This window comes from Oryzias latipes, chromosome 18 (assembly GCF_002234675.1).
Source record: "Oryzias latipes chromosome 18, ASM223467v1".
In the NCBI taxonomy this organism is placed as follows: Eukaryota; Metazoa; Chordata; class Actinopteri; order Beloniformes; family Adrianichthyidae; genus Oryzias; species Oryzias latipes.
Window position 1 is genome coordinate 18,202,126 of NC_019876.2, and position 24,203 is coordinate 18,226,328.

The 24,203-nt window shown below is 38.1% G+C and overlaps 1 protein-coding gene across 3 annotated transcripts in view; it reads left to right on the plus strand.

The window, feature by feature from the left end:
- Window positions 1–24,203, plus strand: part of svep1 (sushi, von Willebrand factor type A, EGF and pentraxin domain containing 1) — a 90,934-nt gene that overhangs the window by 43,290 nt on the left and 23,441 nt on the right. For 2 of the 3 annotated variants that reach the window (XM_023948971.1, XM_023948970.1), the window contains exons 4-21: window positions 3,375–3,533; window positions 3,967–4,146; window positions 6,334–6,513; window positions 9,020–9,214; window positions 12,396–12,514; window positions 12,635–12,764; window positions 13,683–13,790; window positions 17,144–17,275; window positions 17,434–17,625; window positions 17,768–17,889; window positions 17,971–18,076; window positions 18,181–18,396; window positions 19,603–19,836; window positions 20,025–20,186; window positions 20,305–20,466; window positions 21,196–21,357; window positions 21,913–22,001; window positions 23,974–24,070. In XM_023948971.1, the coding sequence (XP_023804739.1) occupies window positions 3,375–3,533; window positions 3,967–4,146; window positions 6,334–6,513; window positions 9,020–9,214; window positions 12,396–12,514; window positions 12,635–12,764; window positions 13,683–13,790; window positions 17,144–17,275; window positions 17,434–17,625; window positions 17,768–17,889; window positions 17,971–18,076; window positions 18,181–18,396; window positions 19,603–19,836; window positions 20,025–20,186; window positions 20,305–20,466; window positions 21,196–21,357; window positions 21,913–22,001; window positions 23,974–24,070 (2,745 nt within the window). The remainder of the gene's footprint in view (window positions 1–3,374; window positions 3,534–3,966; window positions 4,147–6,333; window positions 6,514–9,019; window positions 9,215–12,395; window positions 12,515–12,634; window positions 12,765–13,682; window positions 13,791–17,143; window positions 17,276–17,433; window positions 17,626–17,767; window positions 17,890–17,970; window positions 18,077–18,180; window positions 18,397–19,602; window positions 19,837–20,024; window positions 20,187–20,304; window positions 20,467–21,195; window positions 21,358–21,912; window positions 22,002–23,973; window positions 24,071–24,203) is intronic. The other variant, XM_023948972.1, reaches the window with a different exon arrangement.

A 24,203-nucleotide genomic window follows, 5' to 3' on the forward strand; every position in this document is an offset into this window, starting at 1 on the left:
TACTATAAAACATCAATGATTTATGTTGGAAATAGCATGTGGGAAGTGGTGAGTGTGTTCATACTGTATGTGTGTTTCCAAACACATGTTTGTGGATTTGGTCAGACTAAGCAGAATGTGTGCTGCTCTCCCCTCTCTTCCTGCCTGTTTATGGCAGAGGAGGCAGATGTTTTTGCTCTCCCTCTGGATCTCCTTTCATCGTTTCCGTCCCGGTCTGTTTTTAGGCCCGGCTAATCGAACCCAGTCTGCCCCCCCCTCCAAAAAAACACAAGAAATTCTCGTGTGATAGTAACTTTGGCCCTTAAATCCGACATGTCTGCCAGTTCCAAGAGTTGCTTAATATTTGTGAAGGAAAAAAAGGGAGTTTAACAGAGAAACTGACCTGTGCTTGGTTCTGTCTTTTTTCTTTCTTTTTACTGTCATGTTGTCCATATTTTTTCCTGTTACAAATATTAGTGATTAAGCAAGACAGCTAATCCTCACACGAGCCGTTAGTCTTAGTGTTCAGAGTTAAGGTTGGTAATCAATTCAGCTTGAGTAATGAGGGTTAGAAGAGCAGTGATCCATAAAGGAAACATATGTCTGTGATGCGACTCAGGGAGGCTCTTTTCTCACATTATTATACTTTTGATGCTCTATTGAAGTTTGAAGGCTCAAACTTATTTAAATTATTTTCACAGTAATAAATTTAGGTAGGCAAAGACAACATATCACAAATTGCCAGTACTTTATATTTTGAAAATAATTTTTCTTCATTCTCACTTTTTTAATTAAATGTGATTCCTTTTTATTAGAGTAATAATTTTACCACAATGAAGACTGCTTTTTAACTTTTAAAACAGACATAAAAAAGCAGCCGAAGCATAAATTATATTACCTTAAATATAAATATTGAATGATTTTATTCATATTTAAGCTTATCATTCACTTATGTGGCTTTTTATGTGTTTTTTTTGTATAAACGGTGTTTCCCTTCCCTCCATTGTGCAGAGTCTGCTCCTCCTGCATATGGCTTCAGTCAGTCCAAACACAGCAGGATCCCTCTGTTTTATGGTCACCTTGCTGTTGATGGTTCACTTCCTCTTTAAATGAACGATACAGTCCAAAAGTGTGGATGTCAAAGCCATAGGCAACAATCAGATCCAAAATGAGACGTTTGGCCGCAGCTTAATTTAAAGCAAACACAGGCAAGGATGAAGAAAAGGACTGATGAAACTTCAGTTTTTTTATTGTTGTTTTCTTCAATAGCTGCGATAACCCCAGTCCCATGATTATTTCAATTCTGATTAGAGGTCAGATCATCCCCTTTATTTTCATTGTGTGTGTTTGTTTTTGTCTGTACATTCATATCTCCCTGCACAAAGCTGCCAGACACTTTTATGTATTTCGGATTCAATATTTGAAATGTTTGTCTGAGTTATTACTCACATTAAAAATGAAAACGATTCCTTAAATAAAGCTGTAAAAAAAAAAGAACATCTCAAAGGGAAGAACGTTCCGTTCTTCTGCCTTATGTAAGATTCCTCTTCCTGTGAGTTCATAGGATGTAGAATTTGCAACATGTGCTTTCAACATAAGTAGAAACGGCAGATCTAGACACAAACTGCACCAAACCAGGTAGTCGACACAGTTCTTTTTTCCCCTTTTTTCTTAGCATTTGATGTGGGTTACTGGGTCCATTTCACTGCCGGCAGCCACTGCCTACTTTAGAGTGAATTAATACCTCCTGGCTGTTTTCTGCTGCTGAGGGAGGAGACTGGCCAAGCTGGCAGGGCTCAGCAGGGGAAATTCACACCTGGCTTATGTCTTAAAGAACATTAAATGAGTTGTAAAGAATATTAGTACTGTTAATTCTCTGTTGCTCATTTGTTGCAGCTTAAATGTGAAGCCTGAATGTGTGTGATGCCGTCATTTGAGGTTATTTTGACCTCAAATGGCTCTAAGCCACATAGTTGCTGCAGTGCTTTTTGCTGACTCTTCTAAAAATATGTTTTTTAGATTTCTGTGTATAATAAAAATAATTAATTTGCAGTTGATCAAGACTTTTGATTTTATTTTGTTTTAAATGCACCTTTTCCAATTAAATTGTATAAAAGGTGATTTTGTCATAATCCTGTTTCATTTGTAAAAAACAGTAGTAATTAGTTTTGCTTTTTTTGTAAAGTGGACATCTTCTTTATATTATTAAATTCATTTTCGTTTTTTCTCCCAAATCTCTTTGAAGCTCAAATCTCCAGCAGCTGTGACATCTGAAATAAGTCAAACATTAGGAAGAGATTAAGCTTAAGTCAGAAAAGCTTGTGACAACATGTAGAAATAGTGCGAAAATTATAACTATTAATCATAATTACTGTTAAATAAGTTATAACCACCATTAAAAAAGCTGTTCTGAAGTGATGCCTCCAAGTTTTCAGTATCATGATTGATGATGTTATGCTTAAATAATTTGCGTGAGTCATGCAAATTTAGAAAATAAGCTTAGTTATAGTCATAAATCTGATGGATTCAGTCTCCATGTGTTTGTTTTCCACACCAACCTCAGGGTAATGGGGTGGCTGAGGGCTAGACTCACAAGTGCGTTGTTTGGAGACAACAAACAAACAAGACAAAAACAAAAAATAGAAAAATGGAGTTTGAGAGAACAAAAAAAAGTTTATTTTCAGTAAGTAGCGTGAAATAATATACGTTTATAGTTAAATAAACTCATTATCTCTTTTTCTTTTTAGCTATTTGATGATACATTTAATTTGATTTTGTAGATGGTCTAGACTGGATGTCTTAAAGATCTTTAAATCTCAGCTAACAAGAGGCAAATGACGCCACTGAAAAGATTACAGTGAATGACATCACTTATCAGGCTATCTGTAAACTATGAATAAACTCATGTGAAAGCGATATTTTAGCCTTGATAAGACCTTTTCCATCAAGACGTTGTCATCATAACCTTGGGGCCTATTTTGCATGTGTGACTCAGGTGATTTATTAGTTGACTGTATTAACTCAAAGAAGTGTGAGGCAAAAAAAGGCAGTTTTAGATTTTCTTTAACACTAAACTTATGGCTTCTAGGCCTTCCAAAAGCATTGGGAGCTCTTGGATTAATTAAGATGTTTTTACACAGGGCAGTGAGGTCATGTTGCCACATTTTCCCCACAGGCATGTCCAGACATGGACATAATCAAAGTCTGCCTATAAATGTGTAAAGATGTATGTCATTTTACAGCTCTGTGTGCTCATTCTCCCTTTGGCTACATTTACTTTACACATCCTTCTGTTTGTCAGCTAATTTCTCATTTATAACTCTATAAACAGAAATGTCATTTTCTAGAATTTTTTTACGACCACGGTTTCTCCTCTTTGCTTTCTGATTACCCAGCATGTCCACAGGGCACATACAAACCAGAAGGAAAGCCTGGAGGTCTGAGCACGTGTCTGCCATGTCCTGACGCACAGCACACGTCTCAGCCTGGCAGCACGTCTGTCCAGGACTGCGTCTGTAAGCCGGGCTATCAGTCAGTGGGCATGACCTGCCAGGGTGAGAAAATCATTGTGCATGGCGTTTGAAAAACACTGATAACTTCTTCAGAATACATTTTATAGATTTTTCTATTTTACCCACTGAAAATCTAATATATAGTGTTCAGTACTCAAGGGTATATATGTTTTTTCTTTATATTATTATATTTCAAATGTCAATTAACAATAAACACATTGCATTCTGAGTTATTGGGCTGCTAGTTCAGATTTTTCATTGTAGTTTGCGAGCCAGTTGTGTCCACTTTAACATTTGTTGAACCTCAGACAGCATGAAATTATGTCTTAACTTTCACATCATTCACATCCTGCAATTGTTTTTTTCCACTTTTGAAGAAAACTGTTAAACTTGCATTCAAGTCTGGCATGCAGGCAAAGAGACATTTTTTCATCAACATTCCAGTCACTATTTGTGTCTCTTTTTCTCCTCACAGTGGTTTACTGTCCAGCATTATCGCCGCCAGAAAACGGCTTTTTTGTCCAGAACGTGTGTAATAACCATTTTGACGCCGCCTGTGGTGTTCGATGCCAGCCGGGTTTTGAGCTTCAAGGAACTGGCATAAGACTGTGTCAGGCTGATGGCACCTGGTCAGGGACGCCTGCCAGCTGCAGAGGTGAGGAGCACATCCTGTTTCTGAAAGAATTCTACTCTATTTGGATCATTCTTATGCAGTTTTTAGCCATATAAAGAAAAAAGACCCTTAGTTTTTTTTTTTTTTTATCTCTCACCTGTTCTTTTACTGTTTAAACAATTTCATGTGCAGATAAAATAAAGAAAATATGACTACTTGTTTAACCAAATTAAATCCAAAACTTTATTTTTTATTTTGTGTTCTGTTCAAGAAGAAGGTTCTGGTTAAAACTGAAGGCCATGACTTTTGGTGAACACTCTTTAAAAGGGTGTTAGCAAAAATTCTCTAAACGTTTTTTCACTGATAACCTTAAAGCTAATTCAATGCTAAATAAAAGGCCCTTTTATGTGGTTAAGTCTGTAAAGGACGTAACGTTTCTAAAAAAGGGAAGCAGATTGGTGGACCTGAAAAACAATGAAACTAAATTTCCAATATAAAAATGACCACATTGTCGAGCTTTTTCATGTTCTCTGTAATGTAAGGTAAAATAATGCTTGCATTTTTGAAAGAGAGAAGTTCTTTCTCACCACAATCTTTATAGAACTTCATTAACACGACCTCCTTTATAAACTTGTTATTTGTTATTACAATGTCAGCAAACAGCCTATGCATCGCTAAAGCCTTAGACACATGCAGGTTTTTGGATTGTTCGGGCCTCTGGAGGGTCGTAGACAGGAGCAGCTGCATCTTAGGTCGAGAGCTGGTGTGTCTTGCAGTTCCCTTAAAGCTCATGTGACCACCTTAAATGACGTCATGACAATGGAACGTACCATTGTGGTGCGTGTGGTAATTGTTTCATGAAGTATTTCTAAGGATAATGGAAGTTCCACACACTTATGACGTACAGGTGATGCTGTTGTTTGGTGTCCTTACGTCATACTCCAGTCATTAATAAGGTGCGTTTATAGGTTTCTTACTGACCTTGTGCAAATGCTGCACACACGGTGTGTGCAGGTGATACCCAAGTGTTTGTAGAATGCCCACACAAACTACGCTCTGTTTATCTACCGTAATCTTTTTATTTCTAACAGCCAAGATGCACAAAAAATGTGCATAATCATTTTTGGCTCACCAAGCAGTCTAAAGCCATGTTTTTTGCCCGCAGACAGCCCGTTTCCACCCTTAAGGCCTGTTGTGAATAAGGCTTGACTTGTTAACATAAAGAAAAAGAATCGATCTGCTAATTTGCTGAAAGTTTCCCTCAAGTCTAAATGTGTGGGGGCCAGAATCTGCCAACGGTTCTTGTAATTGATTAGTGAGTAGGAAGGTGAAATGTACTCATGTGGAGACTTTTGCTTTCAGACAAGCCAGATGTTGAGAGGAGGAAAGGTTGAGAGGATTTAGTTAAGTAGATAAAGGGTTCAGAGTGAAGAGATCAACATGAGGGGGGGGGGGGGTAGGATTGTGGGAAGGGCATCACAAAGTAAAGAAAGCTACATGGAAAAAGAAAAGAACTGGGAGCTGAAGAGGTCAAGAAATTAATGAGGAAAATGCTCGTTTTAGCAGAAAAAGAGCAGCAATGTGACTCAGAAATACCAGGACACTGAATATTTAAGGGTCTGTTGAAGATTTATAGTATGTGGCTTTGAGTATATATTTCCTAAGTGTTTGTGCACATGTATGCTTGTATGTATTACTCTAGTCTTTGCCACATACTGTAGGACCTCCCAGTTAGTTAGGCCCTGAGGGAGGGGGTCTCCTCTGAACTGCCTGTCTGTCTCCGGCTGGTGATGAGAAATAGCACAACACACACCCTTGCCTAGACCTCAACATAACTCAGAGCAGACGCAAAGACACAAATGCACACACAAGATTTTTTATTTTGTTTAATAAGGACTTTCACCCAAGGATAAATGATGTGTTAGAGTTAGGTGTGATTCATTGCTGTTCTGCTACGGCTAATTATTGTTTTCTCATCTTTGAAGTACAATACCTTGGAGTAGAGGTAACCTTTTTGTAAAGCACTGAGTTTGTCATGAAATTTAATTCCTGAAGCTATTTTGAAATCCTCCATAGTTGTATTTCAAATGCTTTTTCACTCTTGGTCTGAATTAAAAATAGTTAACAAAAGGAAATAAACAAGGAAATGGATCCAGTTAGGTATAACAATAAATATAACAGCTGTTGTAGGTTTGGATTCTTGAGTTTATTGTCTTATGTCTGTTTCAGTGCGCTCCTGCCCTCCTCTGTCTCGGCCGCACCACGGTTTCCTGAAGTGCGGCGATGGAGGCACTGCTTATGGGGCCGAGTGCCAGGTGGGCTGTGCGCGAGGCTACAGATTAGAGGGAAACTCTACCCTTACCTGTCAGGCCAACTCTGAGTGGAGTGAGCCCCAACCTCGGTGTGTGGGTAAGCCAACCCTTCGGCATTAAGCAACCGTTATGTTTTCCGCATCTCTTATCAATCAGTAAACAGCCTTTCTTAGCTCAGGTCTAAGGGCAAAAGTGCTTACAGAAACATGTTAGTTGAAAAAAAATAATCTTCTAGCCCTTTTCTATATGGCTTAGGGTCAAAATTATTTAAGCATTTGTTTGGAAAATTATTATTATTAAATTATTTCACAGTGCAATAAGTAGCTTTGTACATTACATAAATGCTATCCAATTTAGAATAATACTGTTTTGAATCTATATAAACCCAATCAGATAACAAATGAGGGAAATGACTGCAGTTTCTCAGAGAATAACATTTTAAATCTGAAACCTTTTAAACCTGATTTTTTTTAAAGGGTCAAGTATACCAGGAAGTTCAGGGCATCACGCAAACAAACGGCTACAGTTGTGCTACGCTCACACCGCCCTCAGCAACGTGCATTCAAGCGGGGACTTTCAATGAAAATTCAATGTAATTGTGTGTAATGGTGCTTCTGCATTCAAAACTCTCACATTTACGCATAACAATGTGCATTTTTAAGACAGTTTTTGGGCTCTATGTTCAAAACGCGCGGCCATAGAATGTTAAACCAGGTCAAACTTTGATCAGTCAGGGACTTGGATTTGGTGTTGACATTTAGAAAGCGTCCCTTAAGTCACAGAAGTGCCAGCTGTTTGAAAATTGATTGTGGAAGAGAAATTGATCATTGGAGTTTGTGCCCCGCCGGAAATATATGACACCAAGTCTTTCATATATCTGAATAGAACTGGACAAAGATTCATGAGATTTGCACCACTTCAACAAGGCCTCTTCAAACTTTAGGTGGCGGATATGCGCTAGTAGTGCAGTAGGAGAAGTAAAATAAGAAGAAAAAGACAATGTTGTAAAAACTAGTGCATGTGAAGAAGCAACCAAACATGGGGATGGCAGCATCTTTCTGCAGGTTTGGATCGAGATTTATTCACAGTTTTAAAAATATTTAAATATGTTAAAAAAAAGTGGACTGATCTTCCCCGCAGGTTTAAAAAAATACTCCAAAAGAGTGTAAAAATACCAAATAGCTCAACATATCAACATTACTATATAAGAAAGGGTTACCATGAATACTTTGCTAATGAATGAGCTATTATATCTTTATTTACTTGATTTGAATTTAGCTGTCAAGTGTTCATACGATTCAGATTTTATTCTTTTGTCTTACACTTAAGGAACCATACTTTATCTCCTGTTTTAAAATAGTTTTGCTTTTGTGCTCTTGTGTATTTTAAGGGAATTTAGATTATATTTTCACTTTAATTTTTAACAGCTCTTACTTGTCAGTGTGCTATTTCATGTTAGTTTTTTTTTTTTAACTCCTTGAGAAAGTAAAAGCTTACAAAAATCTATCAAACAGACAACTGAAATAACATAAACAGTGTGTTTGTGCTATAATCCTGTGGTTTTTCACACATATGTAAACACACATGCCCGGTGGTTTCACAAACGGTGGATATTTGTACTGCCATCCAGTGAAAGATGCATCCACTGTCTTAAAGCACTCTCTTGACACTGTGCCTTTTTAATGTAGTGGGTCTGTGTACCGGTACTCCTTTTTACTGATTGGACCATGATTCTCGAAAAAATTACATCTATCTAAAGCAAATTTTTAAACAACCACACACGCAAATACACAGCCACACAGCTCAGACACACACAATGACTCACGCTTTTCAGAACTGATGGTGAAGTTAAAATAGTTGTGCATACTTATGCCCACCACTAAAGTATTCAAGTCATGAACACGCACACAGGCTAAGAGTGTGTAACGGTGGATAGCCACAAGCCTCCAGCCTCATTGCTCTGGCCTGCACTTACTCACTGCCAACCGACTGCCTTGACGTGCTATTTTAAAAAGCTAAAGCTGACTGTTCCCGGAAAACTCTCCTCTTATCTCTGTATACCATCTCGGCTTCTCTGCACCAGCTGAACTGGAGCTTGCTTGTTTGGCCATCTATCATTACTTCTTTAACAGATTAAGTTGACTTTGTGGGGCTCTGGTTGCCGCTGAATGCTTTGTTTTTTTGCGTTTTGTTTGCACTGCGGTGAAGCAGAAACTCCTCATTTACCCTCGGAGATGTTGCGACATTTTCATCTCATTGAAGTCTTAACTTAAAAGCGACAGAAAAAGCCTTGTGTTTAAATTCTCTGGCCACAGCTGCTTTAGGTAGGTTTGGGACTGGCTGTTTGTTGAACCACTGAAGCTGATGAAAAACCTGAGTTTGTCGCAAAGCCACCACAAAGCATGATTTTATCCCACGGGAAGCATGTCTGCTATCTGACAAGCAGCTTTTCTGCTCTTTTTCTTCCATGTTCATCTACATTTCAGCCGCTTCATCCTTCTAAGCTGAGATGTTTCTCACTTCTTTTTACAAAGTGGTGGGGACACTTGTAATCTGCAAAGTTATTTTATCAGTTACCTCTGTCTCTCGTTCTTTCTCCTCAGAGGTGCGTTGTTCGCCCATCGTGAACCAAAAGAACTTCTTGCTGTCGCCCCCTGCCTGCGGGAAAAAGGCAGTGTTGGCAGGCTTTACTTGCATTCTCTCGTGTCGAAAAGGTTACACTCTCCACGGAAACAGAAAGGCGGTTTGCCAGAGCTCTGGAAACTGGACTGCTAATGTCCATAAAGCTGTGTGTGCAGGTAATGCACTGTGCCCTAAGAAGGAAACTGAGCCTTTCCCTACTGGTGTGCTAAGGTCGGAGGTCATCACTGTTTGAGTTGTAAACGGGTTGTTCCAATGAAGGGGAAGGTGCTGAGGCCAAGCAGGTAGAAGTTTTATACTGAAGTTTCTGAAAAAATAATAACATTTAAAGCCCATTTTTTGTTATTATTTCAATAGGTTTCAGAACATTTCCTTTAAGCAATATTTCACATGTCAGAAACTTGATTGGAAATTCTTGTTATTGGCCTTAGGAACCCAAGATATGTGGACTTTCTTTATCCAGTTTACAGACCAGATGTTGGGTTTTACAGAGTTAGTATGAGTGACCCTCCTAATAACGTGGATTTATTGAAGAGGAGGTTAAAAGAAAAAGAAATGGAACAGTTGAAGAAAGGGGTAGATATAGAAAGCAAACAGCAGGAATCTTGGAGGAATCCATTTTTCTGTGTACATTTTCTTTCCTCTGCATTCTTCTTTGCTTTGTGAATGGTGGTTTTTTTCCCCCCGTTTAAAGGCAGTCCTCAGGTCCCTAACTCAAACCACACCATGTCCAAGCCCCAACTGGGCTCTCGAGATCATTATAATGGATGACTGTGCTGCAGACTCCAGATGCCTCGCAGGTGAAACAGGTGGTGCGGAGCAGCTCTGCCTGCATCCTTGTAAATGTCCCCAGTCTTCTTATTTCCTCCTGGAGCATTGCTAATGAAGGAACTGCAGTTATTAGGCAGAGGGAGAGGTGCCATAAATGTGAAAACGAACAGGAGAATTTGGCACACTTAGAAGGTGAGAAAGTTGGATGAGTCACCTGTAGATTTTTTTTAATAGGCAGAGAAGAAAAGTGGTTTCTGATCCTTACAAACAAAAATCAGGTAAAACGAGTAAAAGGAAAAATAAAAATAAAGTTAAATAAAAAGAAAATGTTTAGCAAATCAGTTAGGAACCTTAATGAAGGCACAAATGGAGCATGGAGTCAAATTAAAGATAAGAAACCAACAACATTCTCTAAGGTTTTGGTGCTTTCTTCCCTTCTGTAAATAGCTGAGAGCCAAAGTTGATTGAACTTTTCCTGTAACAACACACAGAGCCTGTTAGATGTGTGTGCAATGACGGGCAGAGATGGATGCTTTAGAACAAGGGTCATTTGATCCATATGGGGGCTGTTCTCTAACTAAGCTCCAACTTTTCCTGGTCACTCCTAGATTTGGGTTATTTGACTTAATCAACCCTTTGAACTTTTAACATTGTTTATTTGCATTTTAATTAAAGAAAATATGTGTCATGTAATTACTAATAAAGGCAAAAAATAAAATAAAATAAAAGAAGCTAAGAAATCAAAGAGTGGTAACCGAAACCTCAGTGATCTGCTCCTTTTTTGACATCAACAGCCATCTAGGTGAAGTTGGAGGTCCATAAACCTTATTTCTTTCAGATGACTAGTGACTCCATTACTATGGATAAACTACCACTGCATAGTCTATATATATTCATTGTCCAGTGTGACTCTTTTTTGGAAATCTTTGCTTCTTTCACCCCATTGACTGTATATGAGAACTGGAGTGTGATGTCACACATTAAAAATTGCTACTTCAAGCTCCGAGCTAATTCAGTCGCCATGTTGGAGCCAGACGACATCAGTAAGCAGTGATTTGTCTGAATCAGCATTTCTATGGCAATCACTCTCACCAATCAGGAGGGAGCTTGTTGGAGGGACACACCCCTTCTACTGAAAGCAGACCTAGGAGAATCTGTTAATCAAACATTTCGGACGTTTGAAATTTGGATTAACAAGACCATGTTTTAAAAATGTACCATGGTAAGAATGCTTATTCTGACAAATAGAATGACTCAGTAATAGCTGTTTATTTCTCAAAAGCAGTCTATGGGATTTTTGCTTCTTGGAGCCAGTGTGTACTTTCTTCTTGGAACACTGGAGGGGAGGGGTCACTCAGTCCAGCTCTCTTATACAATGTTTCATACTGCAGACAAATGTTTACAATTTTTCTGCACCAGTCTTTACATCAAAACAGACACATATTCATTTCATTTGAGTAATTTTAAAAAATAAGATCTAGGTCGTTTTTATAAATCATAGATAGAACCCACTTTTTTGCAGTATTACTTCATTCTCCTCATTCTCTATTGCAGCTTTGTTTTGTGTTGGTGAATGAAACACAAAATGGTCATAAGTGGTGACAGGTAGCCAAAACTTACATCCTTTAAAGTAATGCTGAGTCTATTGAGTAAGCACATCTGCCTGAGCTTCGTATTTCTATTATCTGATCAAAAATTAGTATTTATTTTTCCAGAAATATTTCTGAAGTTGTCCTCTAAAGAGCCTGGTTTAAAACAAAGTGGTGAGGTTCCAAATTAAGCTAAGTTCAAGCTTTAAACTTGTGTGATGGTCTTGAATAAAAACTGCTTTTTAGGACAACTTGAGCAGTCAGCTAATGATGTTTCTTAACAGTCCTGTTATTTTAGGCAGAAAGAAGCATAAAAGCTGCATCTTTAATATTTTAATGTTTAAAATCTTTCTCCACATCTGATTTGATCTTTAAAATAGATAATCAAAGAATGAATTAGCAAGAATCTTTACCTAATTTCAGTACTAATAGAACACATTTTTGTGTTCTATTAGGTATAAATACATTTTTGCTACGGGATACATTTTTACTAAAAAGAAACACTGCAAATTAGGGAATTCATGAACCACGTGGTACCAAAAAGTATTCAAAAACCTTGAATATTTAAAACCTAATTGTAATGTTTTTGAATGACTTTTGAAAATGATTGCTATTTGAGAAAGTTAATAACGTTTATTTAAAGATCAGCTAGAAGTTGTTTTCTTTATTTTGATGGTTACATACAACTTTGTCTTGCACATTTTTCCTTCAATTATTTGTTTTACTGTTGCGACTTAATGTTGAGCACCATTCTACAAAAACAGGATCAGAGCTTTGCAGTGAGTGTGAACCGAAATAGTTTTTGCGTATAGGTGAGGGTGTTAGTCAGATGAGATTACGCAGCCTCTTCCAGGGTGAAAACAAGGGTCAAGCTTGTTCATTGTGTGTTGGATGTGATGGTGTGAACTTCTGTAAACACTGGATCTGGTGTCAAGAATTTTTTTTACTGAAGTCTAACCACTTTTCATTTTGTTATTAGATACAGAGCCACCATGGCTCCAGTGTCCTGCAGATATTGTTGCAGAAACAGACGAGCGAAGAGTTACCTCTAATGTCAGCTGGAACATCCCTGTTGCTACGGACAACTCAAGAGAAGAGGTTGGCAAAAATACAAAAAAAGATTATTTCAAAACTTTTGAAAAATATATTTTGTTTTATTCATAATTATATTCTATTGCTCTATTTTTTTAACAACTCCCCCCATTTCCCCCCTTGTAGGTGGTGGTTCAGGTGAAGCCAGTCTACAGTCCTCCTCAGTTAATCCCCATTGGAAAAGAAACCATCACCTACATTGCAACAGATCGCTCCGGAAACCAGGCCAACTGCTCTTTTACTGTTACTGTCATTGGTGAGACCCTGCAGACTGCATCCATGTGTCAATGAGACGATGGGACATTTCTCAGTGACAGTCTCCATGAACAAATCTATTAACTCTTCATTAACTATTCATGTCAGGGTTTTTTTGGGGGGGTTTATTATTTAATTTTTCTAACACTGAAAACTTACAATAATATTGGCATTTACAAAAGTCCATGTCATTGATTTGGGAAAAGAAGTGAACAAAACCAAAAGTTATTTAAACTGAGCAATTTTCATTTACACAATTAAATTCCATTTGTCTCAATTCTTTATCTTTAAAAAATTACATCCAGCTTTTTATCTTTTTCTCCTAAAATGTTTTTAGATATGTGTTTTATAGATAAACCAGTAAAATGTTGTTTTAGACCCGTTGTGCATTTTTATTCCACAAATTCACTGTACAAACTAAAAGAAAGAGTTTTTATTTTTTGCCTGTAAATACCTATTTCAGTTGTGAGGTGCAAAGCCAGCAGTGAATTTCTTCAGTAACAGGTGTTACCTTTTACATTTTTACAGCAAAAGACAAACAAAAAAAACACTAAACAGTAAAGAAGAGTATCAGAAAGTGTGTTAAAGAAGAGCATCTGCTTACACCTACAGGTGTAAAGTTGCCGCTGCAGAGACAGAGAATCACAGAGATTTGTTTCAGCAGCTCAGTCTCAGCTGAAGTTTGGGTAAAAAGCCCTCAGGCATGGTAGTCATAAACATTTCCATGTGCTACTATAGCAGTGAAGTTTTTTTTTAAATTAAAAACATGTGTTTTAGTTCTGCCCCTTGATTTGAGAAAGTCAGGTCACACTTACAAATGTGGCTACTGACTTTTGTTTTTTTCTGCAAATTTTACAAAATAAATTCTTATTTTTTCAAAAACAAAGAGTCCATTTTTTTATTTGCCCTTATTTTGCAGATACGGCACCTCCAGTCATTGATAGGTGCAGATCGCCTCCGCCACTCCAGGCCACAAACACGGAGACAGCCGTCGTTTGGGAAGTACCACAGTTTTCCGACAACTCAGGTATGTCTGGCTGTCGACTACAGATGCTTTATTCTTTGGCGGCTCAGCCCTGCCCTGCTCCACCCTCCGTCTGTAGCGACGTCGGTCAAATAGGATCATTTCCCTCTAATGTTTGGAAAAATGGGATTTAAGTGGAGTGTGTTTCTGAGTGTGAGAGGGAGACAATGCACATTTGTGTGTTCATGAGAAAGAAGGAAAAAGAAAAGAGCCAGAGGACAGAAGAAGCTGTATGGCATCTGTAAATGTCATTAATGTTAAAACAGACAGAGACACAGGTGTTATTGCTATGAAAATGTTCCTTTGTGGGAAACTGCACTCATTCCATCCATATTTCCCAAAAGTCATTTGTATTAGAATGTGAGCATACACTGGACTCTGCATACTCAGTTCAAAGTGCTTTTGACACACTTCTTGAATGTTTGCTTTCTTAATCTATTTTTCAGTGAAAAAGACCATTTATCAATGTCTGAGAGAAGCTGACTTATTCCTGTGAAAAATAAGTTATTTTACAGTACGGGACGGTTAAATGAGAAAATGTAGATATTGAATTTAATCACACTGCCAACAGCACTGAGTGCAAAATGTCATTTGAAAGTTATACAAAAGTTGACATTGTTAAAGAGACAAAAAATGTGAGTTGCAGAAGTGTATTCTAGTTTTTAAAACCCATTACAAACTTACTGATCACCCCTAAATAAGTTGGGTTCAAAAGATTTTTTTCTTCAGAGTGACGGGCGGCCGTGGTGCAGCGGTAGGGCGGTCGACCCATGATCGTAATATTGCAGGTTCGATTCCCGCCTTGCACGCCCATGAGTCAAAGTGTCCTTGGGCAAGACACTGAACCCCACCTTGCCTCTGGTGGTAGGCAGGCGCCTGTGTTTGGCAGCGGAGCCGCCACCAGTGTGTGAATGTGTGTGTGACTGGGTGAATGGGTCTGTGACTGTAAAGCGCTTTGTCCTTGTAGGAAGAAAGGCGCTATATAAGTTAGCCATTTACCATTTACATAAATAAACAGACCCTCTCCAAAAAATTAAAAATCATGGGAAAGTGTATTAATTTCCATAATTTCGTTCTAAAAATTAAACTTTCATAGAAGATAGATTAAAGTTCAGAGTTTTATGTATCTATTTATTTGTTTTTACATAAATTGGAGTTCCAATTAATAAAATTCCCAATAACAGAGGCAACACCCTTCCCCTCTCCTTTGCTGAGAGTTCTATATTTTACAATTTCTCCCACTAGCCTACAGCCCCTAGCAGTTAAACAAAAATGGCGAGCAATATTGGAGCCATCCAACTGTCCAGTTTTGAGCCAGATGCCAGTGCAGGCGAGGAAAACAAAAACGTACATCAGGGGTATCCAAGTCCAGGCCTCAAGGGCCGGCAACCCGCTGGTTTTCCAGAAACCATGCCTCATCTGCTGCTGATTACCTGCATCAGGTGTGTTTAGCCAATAAGGAGCTTCAACGCCAGGTTGATTGGAAAACATATAGGACACCAGCCATTGAGGCCTGGAATTGGACACCCCTGATTTACATGGATCTATTTGTCTGCAAGTGGATGCATCAGAATGGAACAGAGCAGGAAGCTTGTGGCATGTCCGTATATTTTCTACATCACAAATATGATCTTTTGCAAACAGCAATCTGATTCACATTGATTTGAATAAATAATTGCTAAGAATTTTGGCCCTTATTGTCTTGTATGTCTTCCATCCTCAGAAAAAGGTCACAAGAACATGTTAAACACACCAAAACACAATTTTTATTGGAGTGGTTCTTTAAGTATTCTTATGAGTGAACCAGATAAGGTTTGATACCTAAAACATCAAGCAAACTCAATGTCTCCTTTTTTCCTAATAAAATATGGGGACATTAGAAACAATCCATTGTTTGGATGATTTGCACTGAAATGTGCAGTTTTTAACTTGCACAATTGTAGAAACAAAGAATCTGCACACTAAATCTGTTTGGATCCTGTTTACGGTGCTATGGACCTTTTTACCTGTTACCTTTCCTGTTGCTGCCAAATCATGATGCACTTTTTTTAAAATTGTTTTTACTTTTATGATCCCATAGCATTGAATAAAGGTCTCTGGTTTCATGATTAAAAAGATTTACTTTGGGTTTTTCTGCAATGGTTGTGTTTATTAGAGGAAATGTCTCTTTGAAGCCAAAACATCTGTGATACAGTTAGAGATGTATTAAGCTTAAGCTAAAGTTGTTTTTACAATAATACAGACTAAAAGAATAGGCTACTTTTTTTTCCCCACAATTCATAAATCTAAACAGATTATACGCATCTGGATCTTGAAGGTAAAAGATCATTTTTGTAGAGCTGCAATAAATCAAATACTTCTTTCTTTGTTGTGGAAATACAGCAGTAAAAGTGGTTTTAGAAATGTTCTCCACACATCTGTACTGCATTATTTTAGGAGAAACAGTTAGATGAAAATTCATCATCTACTTTAAATAATTAAAATAACACTAACAGTGCTACCTAACTGTATGAAATTAAACAGTCAGGCATGGGCCCCAAACTTTGTTTCTCACCTGCTTTTCGAGCAGCCCCGCCATCAAAGGCAGTATACCCACGCTCACACAAACCCATGCACTGTAATAACAGGCTGCCGTGGCCACTTCAGGCCCACATGACGTCAGGCCAGCAAAGCTTCAGCGTCAGTGTTTTGTTTTTCCAGGTCCACACCCTGATGCCAGCTCTAAATTTAGTCGAGACTTGTTAGGGTCACACATACAATCACTAACTCTTAGACTAAATTTAAAAACTGGACCACATCGCGGCCAGACGTGTGTCAGGTCTTTTGGGGAAAAATTACTCCTGGTAATTTAGGATGTAGATTGGAGTTTGACATCAAAATTCAATTCACACTTTAATTTCTTTTGAATTCTATATAAAAGTTGACGTCAAGGCAAAACCCAGAGAATCTGTCACACTACCAAACACACTCTTTTCTTCACTGGCGCCTGCTCCTTTTCTGTTTTAATCAATTTAACATTTTTTTTAACAGTGTTGAGTTAAATGTTACTTTGTTTTGTTTTTTCAAAAATACTTTTCACATAAGGGAATTAGTTTTGTGGCAAAGTAAGGTCAAAAGTGCCTTCTACAGGAATATCATTGTGTTACTTTTAATTTTGAAGATTTAAGAAGTTTTTTATTTTCATGTATTAATTTAGGGATTGTCAGTGGAACAAATAAACATGTATTTAGCTCTTGATTATCACATAATTTAGTTTCATTTTTTGTTGACATTTTTTCCCACTAAATGTTTATTTGACATTTATATCTGATGTTGATAAATGAAAGAAAAAAACGTTTTTCTTGTTCTCCCTGAAGGAGGCCGGCTCACAGTAACCAGCACCCACACTCCAGGATCACTATTCCCAGTGGGAGAGACTCTGGTCCAGTACACTGCAACAGATGCTGCAGGGAACAGCCGCACATGCAACCTCACAGTTACAGTGCAAGGTAACTGATACAAATTGACTAAATGGTGATTTGATTTTTTTACAGGTAAATATCAGAGTGGATACTGTCTGGTTGTGTAATGACATCCCTTTATTGTGTTGTCATGAGACAGGTATAATAAATGTTACTTTTAAAATGCTTTCTTGTTTGTTGCACAGGGACAACTTGTGACCAACCATACGTCCCTGTGAATGGAGAATTCATCTGTTCTGAGGAAGAGGAGGGAGTTAACTGCACCCTTCACTGTAAAGAGGGCTACAGTTTTACCCAGAATGCCGTGCACAGCTACTTCTGCCGCTTCAATGGTGTCTGGGATCCACCCTACTCTCCTGACAGACCTGACTGCTCAGGTCAGTACAACACCTATTACCCCATTCTAGAAATAAAAACCTGTTTTTGTGTTCTTTGGCATGTTTTTTATTAGTTTAAGACTGCATAAACTTAATTTATGTTAAAGTACTAAATGGTGAATTCCTCTGTTTTTTTTCTTAGTTAATCGTGTTGCTAATAATGGATTTAAGCCCTTTGAGATGCTGTTTAAAGCATCTCGATGTGAGGATACCGACATGCTCAAATCATTTGCTGGAGATTTCAACGCCAAACTGGGAGGCATGGTGGGCCATCTGTCTTTTAACAAATTTCTTGTTCATCAGGAGAAAAGCTCAACCATTTCCTCCTCTGTTCTTCCCCTGCAGCTCCCAAATATTTGTAGCAGCGATGACGTCACCTGTAAACTCGAGGTGATGTCTCAGGGTCACTGTCTGGAGTACAACTATGACTATGACAACGGATTCTCTATTAGTAGGATTTGTTCATGCTGAAAACTATCTTTCACTACAATATTAAATAAAAAGTAATCATCTTTTGTTTATTATTGTCACCTGTATTTGCCCAACACTCTTCAGCTCCAGGCGGTTGGAGCAACAACTGGGATTCTCAAGGTGCGCAGGACTACGCCTACTTTGAGTCAGGATATGCCACGGGCTCCCGGCAGCTTCCCAATCAACAGCAAGGAAGCAGCGTACCAGCTCGGCATCGCACCAAGAGGCGAGCTAAGAGGCACCGAAAAATCAAAGGCCCCACCAGAGACCAGAAGATCCAGATCTATTTTAATATCACAGGTAGAAAGAAACTGAATTTTTAAAAAGCGATGAGGGTGCATGATGGTGTCAGATAAGTTCATTTTATTTAAGTCTTAACATAAAAAGATCAACATTTTACCAAAGAGCTCGCCTCACAGTGAGAAGGTCGTGGTTCAAATCCCAGCTGAGACATTTTTGTGTCCCAAAACATGCTTCATTGGTTCATTGATGACTCTAAATAGTCCCTAGGTGTGGATGTGTGTGTGAGAGTGTAGCTCTGCAACATGCTGGCGACCCGCCCACAGTGAGCCCCACCTTCCCCCAACAGTACCTGGGATAGACTCCAGTAACCCCGTGACCCCAAAAGAGATTAAAAGGGTTTAGAAGATGGATAGATGGGTAGATGGATTTTTTTACTGAAAACACAGCTGTAATGGTATATTAGTGCTTCAATGCACTAATTTTTCAAAAGCATACACTCGTCTACTTATACACTCATTTAAACTCATTAAAAGTCCATAGGGTTTCATTTAAAGTCCGGTAATCTTTTGTAGCTATAACAGCTTCAACTGTTTTAAAAGCATTTTATGGGAATGTTTGATTATTCTTTCGGAAGCACATTTGGGAGGTCAGAAACTGATGTTGCACAAAAGACCGGGTCAGTTTTCCCCTGAACTTTAAAAGTAGACCAGTTCTTCTCTTCCATGAAAACCCATTCCACAAAGCTGTCTACACTCAGTTGAACCGGTCCTAATCTGAGGCCACATAAAGTTTGAAAGGTCAGTAGTGATTGATAGTAGTGACTGGTGACTAATATGTCAGTTTATTTGAATGGCCACTCTGTGTCTGAGTTGTGACTGTTTCAAAGCATTTCTACTTTGCCATAATATCCCTAAAAGGTGACTCTCTAACGTTTAGCAGTGTGAGATCTTTACATCTAAACTTGTTGCAGAGGATCGTCATCCTGTCACAGCTCCACACTGAAACTCACTGACCTCCTGAGCAGTCTTTAATTTACTGATGTTATTAAAAAAAAATCTGCATGTTTAGGAGCTGGTTTTTGAACACCTGTGGAGATGGATTTGTTTCATTCAATTATTTGTATAGCTTAATAATTAATTGTTGTAATATAGTTTATATTTACCTGTATGTTTCCCAAAAATTCTAAGTGTTGTTTTTTCACTTTTTGCAACTATTTTATGTTCTGATGTTCTTCCGTCTTTTAAACTTTTGCGGTTCTTCCAGCAAGCATCCCTCTGCCTATGTCGAGGAACGACTCAATAGAAGTGCTCAACCAGAAGAGGCTTTTGAGAACCCTAGAGCAGCTGACCAATCGTCTGAAAAGAACGCTGGCCAAGCAGCCGCTGTCCAGTTTCCACGTTTCCTCAGAGATGATCGTTGCTGATCCACGATCTCTGGAGAGCAGGAAGGCCTCTCTGTACTGCAGACCAGGCTCGGTGCTCAAAGGCAGAATGTGTGGTACGTTTTAGGAGGTTGAAGTAGAAATTACGCATAAAAACACATAATTCACTCTTTACATGAATGTAATGACATTTTTTCCTTTTGATTCCTAGAGCAAAAAACGAATCTATTTTATGTATTCATTTAGATTTTTTTAAAGGTTTAATTCCTTTTCTATAAGAACACTTTGTCATGTGACCTTGCAGTGCTGTGTCCAGTGGGAACATATTATTCCCTGGAACATAATGAGTGTGAGAGCTGTTGGCTGGGTTCCTACCAAGACCAGGAAGGTCAGCTGGAGTGTAAGTCCTGCCCAGAGGGAACCTCCACAGCCTACCTGCACTCCCGCAGCATCAATGAGTGTAAAGGTGTGCACATACACCCTTCTGTCTCTGCTTCTTCATAATAAACATGTCACTCTAGGACTGTGTTTTGTAAATGTTTACTTTGCTGTGTAATGCTTCTGCCATTGCTGGGTGTTTGCAGGACAGTGTAAACCTGGTAGTCATTCTCTGAACGGGTTGGAGATTTGTGAATCGTGCCCTGTGGGTCACTTCCAGCCTTCTTTTGGGGCCAGAGAGTGTCTGGTTTGCCCTGATGAGACCTCCACAGTCACCAGAGGAGCCGTGGACCAGAAGGAGTGTGGAGGTGAAACAACATTAACATCAGAGTAAAAGAGGAAAACTGATCACATTGAACTAGAATACAGATGAAATACTTCACTAAACTTTGAGGGAGTTGGTTGTCACTCCAGCAATAGTTTTGTTGTTTTCAAATTCTTACACAAATTTGATTCATGTGTGAGAGTTAAACCTGGTGCCCATTCCTTCACTATCCACACATACAAAAAGACTCATAACAGGCATGATATCAGATTAAAACAATTTGGCCCTTAATCCAGGTAATACAAATCTCTGCCCTAGTTTATTGATCTTCCGACACCTGGAATGTTTCTTTTTTGCTTTTCTCAGCATGAAACAAGTCCTTCTCCTGATCATGTTTTGTAGTTAAATGAAAACAACTTTGGCATAGAAGGAATATATTTTTGTGAAAGAAAAACAGTGAGTTAAGTAGTTGGTAACTAAACTATATGGAAACGTTTACTTTGCTGGTTCAAAATGTTGTACATTCCCTTCTACTTTTCTGTGTATTAGGCAGGTTTGGCTTTTGCATTTTGTTCTTTTTTTTAGTTTTTTACATTCTTAACTCTGAACTGCAAAATATTTTAAAAAAAACTTTGCAGAAAGCCTTGCAATGTAACTTTTTAATAACTAGCAAAGTAAATCCATCTTAAATGCTTGCTTATTATTATTTTCCATTAAAATCCCTTCATCTGTTGCTTTGCTCTTTTCTTTTCCTTTGGTCTGTCCTGTGCAGTTCCCTGCACAGCAGGTCATTTTTCCCGCACCGGTTTGGTCCCTTGTTACCCGTGTCCCAGAGATTACTACCAACCCGATCATGGACGATCTTACTGCCTCGCATGTCCGTTTTATGGAACCACGACTGTGACCGGGGCAACAACTATACAGCTCTGCTCAAGTAGGTGTTTATCACACAAGAAACTTTACAACTCTATAAGGAAGTTTTAGTTAAATACTTTTTTAGCATTAGAGTTTTATGATGATCTAAAAGTAAAATTCAATTTTTTTTTCAGGCCTGAGCTAAATTGGTTGGTGAATGAAGGGAAATGTCTCTAATTCATTAACATGCATTCAAAAGCAGCAAGCACAGTTATGCTTTGTGACAATCCATGCACTGTCTGTGTAAAAAATGTCATCCCACTTGTTAATTCCCTCGTCTACATTTTAAGATCTCACTACAATTGGAAGCAGTACTTCTGACTTGGGGGTGACATGGAAGTAATATTGTTTTTTATGGCACTGAAATAAAATAGGAATAAAAAGTCCAGTGCGCCTGCAGTGTAGATTTGAGCCAAGGCAAGAACTCATGCCCAGTTTTATATAAGAAACGCAGGCTTTCCTACAGCTGGATTTCATTTGTCTGCCAGTCTGACAGAAAAAGGCAGTGATCCTTGTTTATTTCCAAACTGTCTCTGCTTACATAGTCTGTATTTTCTCTGGGTGTCACTTTCAGGTTTTGGCTCCAGCTTTCTTCCAAAGGAGGAAAGTGTAACATCTGCTCCAGAGGTGGAGGTCAGTGAGGACTACCAAGCCAGCAGTCAGGTAAGCCTTTGTAACTTCAAAACTTAAATTACATGTATTTCCTCAGAATTGAAAAATTGACATATTGAAATGGACGGAAACATTGCAGTCATTCTGACATTTGCATTAACTCTAGTTTATTGGAAAAAGGTACAGATGGGAAGATTTGAAGTTTTCTCTTTAACTCCATTGAATATTAACTTATGTTAACCTGTACAAGTTGGGACATTAAAAGCAAAGATGATCAGATAATCTCTGAACAGACAAAACACAAAATACTTTGATTTTACTATATTTTGCTTTAAAATACAAAATAAAGTAAATAAGAACAATTTTTGTTGATATACCTTAAAGACCTACCCCAATTAAATTTTGTTTTTGGTTTTTTAACATCTTCTTGTTGCATTTAAGGACAAACATAGGGAAAATTGAGCTTAAAATTACATTTCTAAGTATTTTTTCTTCAAATAGTTGTGAATCAGGAGCAGACAAAAATACCATTGAAAGAGGCAAGTAGATGTCTGTGATGTAGAAGTTACTAGGCAAGCTGCTCTGCTCCATTTTGATCCATCCACTTGTGGATAAAAGATCTATGTACGTCTTTGTTTTTCCTCGTCTGAGCTGGTATTTGACTCAAAACTCTACGGCTGGATACAGTAGCGGTTTTAGGCACAGGCCATACAGGCAATTGCCCAGGGCGCATATTTAAAAGAGGCGGCGGCTCAGTGCTATCGTTTTTTTTATGATCTGTTATATCACAGAGTTTATAACGGCCTGAAACCTGCGAATTGGCACCCCCTGCAGCAGCAAGCGCTCCTGTCTTTGGGAAGGTGCCACAAATGTGTGTGATGGAAGAGGGGAGGGGGGAGGGAGCAGGCAGGGAGGTGACCACAAAGCGCAGCCTCAATTACACAATACCTGGATTATTGCGTGCCTTTAGATTACTTAGCTCATGCTAATAAATCCATTCTTTATCAATTATTGTAGACATTTTTATCACATATCTTTCCATATAAAATGTAGTTTTTACCTATGCCTGTTGTTTAGTTGGTGTTAGTAACATATTTGACAGCAGGTAATACAGGCAATAGAACAGCTGTGCTTTTTGAGATCATAAACAAACAATAGATCATTTGTTTATGAATGTTTTGAGGTATTTTGGAGGATTTTTACTGTTGGTGTTGCACAAAATTAGGAAAATGCCAAATATTTTTGGAGTAATCCAACTGATGAGTTGTATGATTAATTTTTTTTTATGTTTAATAAGGCCTAAAAAATATATTCACAATAACAGGCATTTAAAAAGAAATATTAAAAAATATTTTACGTTATTTTCAGTTTAAGTTGATTTATCCTGGATTAATATTTTTGTCTGTTTTTGTTCATTTTTATGTTAAAAAAGTTACGTTTTAAAGGTTTAAAAGTTTTATCTTGTTCGACCTGCAAGATTTATGCCACCTATGCAACTGAGTTTGACACCGCTGTAATACGAGTTTATAAAATTCATGCATTTTTTGTGTAAAATGGCTAAAGAAAGATAGGGAACACAAAAGGATGTTGTCAAATTATGTGTGTGTGGGGGGGGGTACCATAGTAACTCGCCCAGGGAGTAAGTTGGTGTAGAACCGCCACTGGCTGGATAGCTTCAATATTGCTATCGATGATGGGAATGCGGGCGGGGTTTGCTTCTTACCAATGGTCCCGCCCACAACTCAGAGGTGAATTTTTATGAGCTCCTGCTGCTCTGCAGAAAAATAGATCCTAGAAAACGACACTGTTTTTTATTTTGGCTAACAACGGCATAATCATAATTAAAAGACCACTGGGAACACTTTGAAAAAAGATCAAAAGGTGATCGGAGTGGGACTTTAACAACTTCAAAGTTTAAAGTGTATAATCACATTTTTTTTAATTTAATACATTTTTCAAAGGGCACATAAACATTTGTCTTTATTTAAATGTGATAGTATTTTTTTATTTGCTATCCCTAAAGGTTTTCCATGAGTGTTTCCTGAATCCGTGTCAGAATAAAGGAACATGTGAAGAGGTTGGAGCAGGATATGTCTGTAGCTGCATGCCCGGGTTCACAGGTAAAACCCAGTTCAGTTATTAACAGTTACAGAGAAGAAACGTTTGCTTTTCATGTACAGCTGTCAGGAAAAAATACGATTTAGTTTTTTTGTGCCTTTTCCTTTTGATGGCGTGACTTTGAGTTGTATTGGG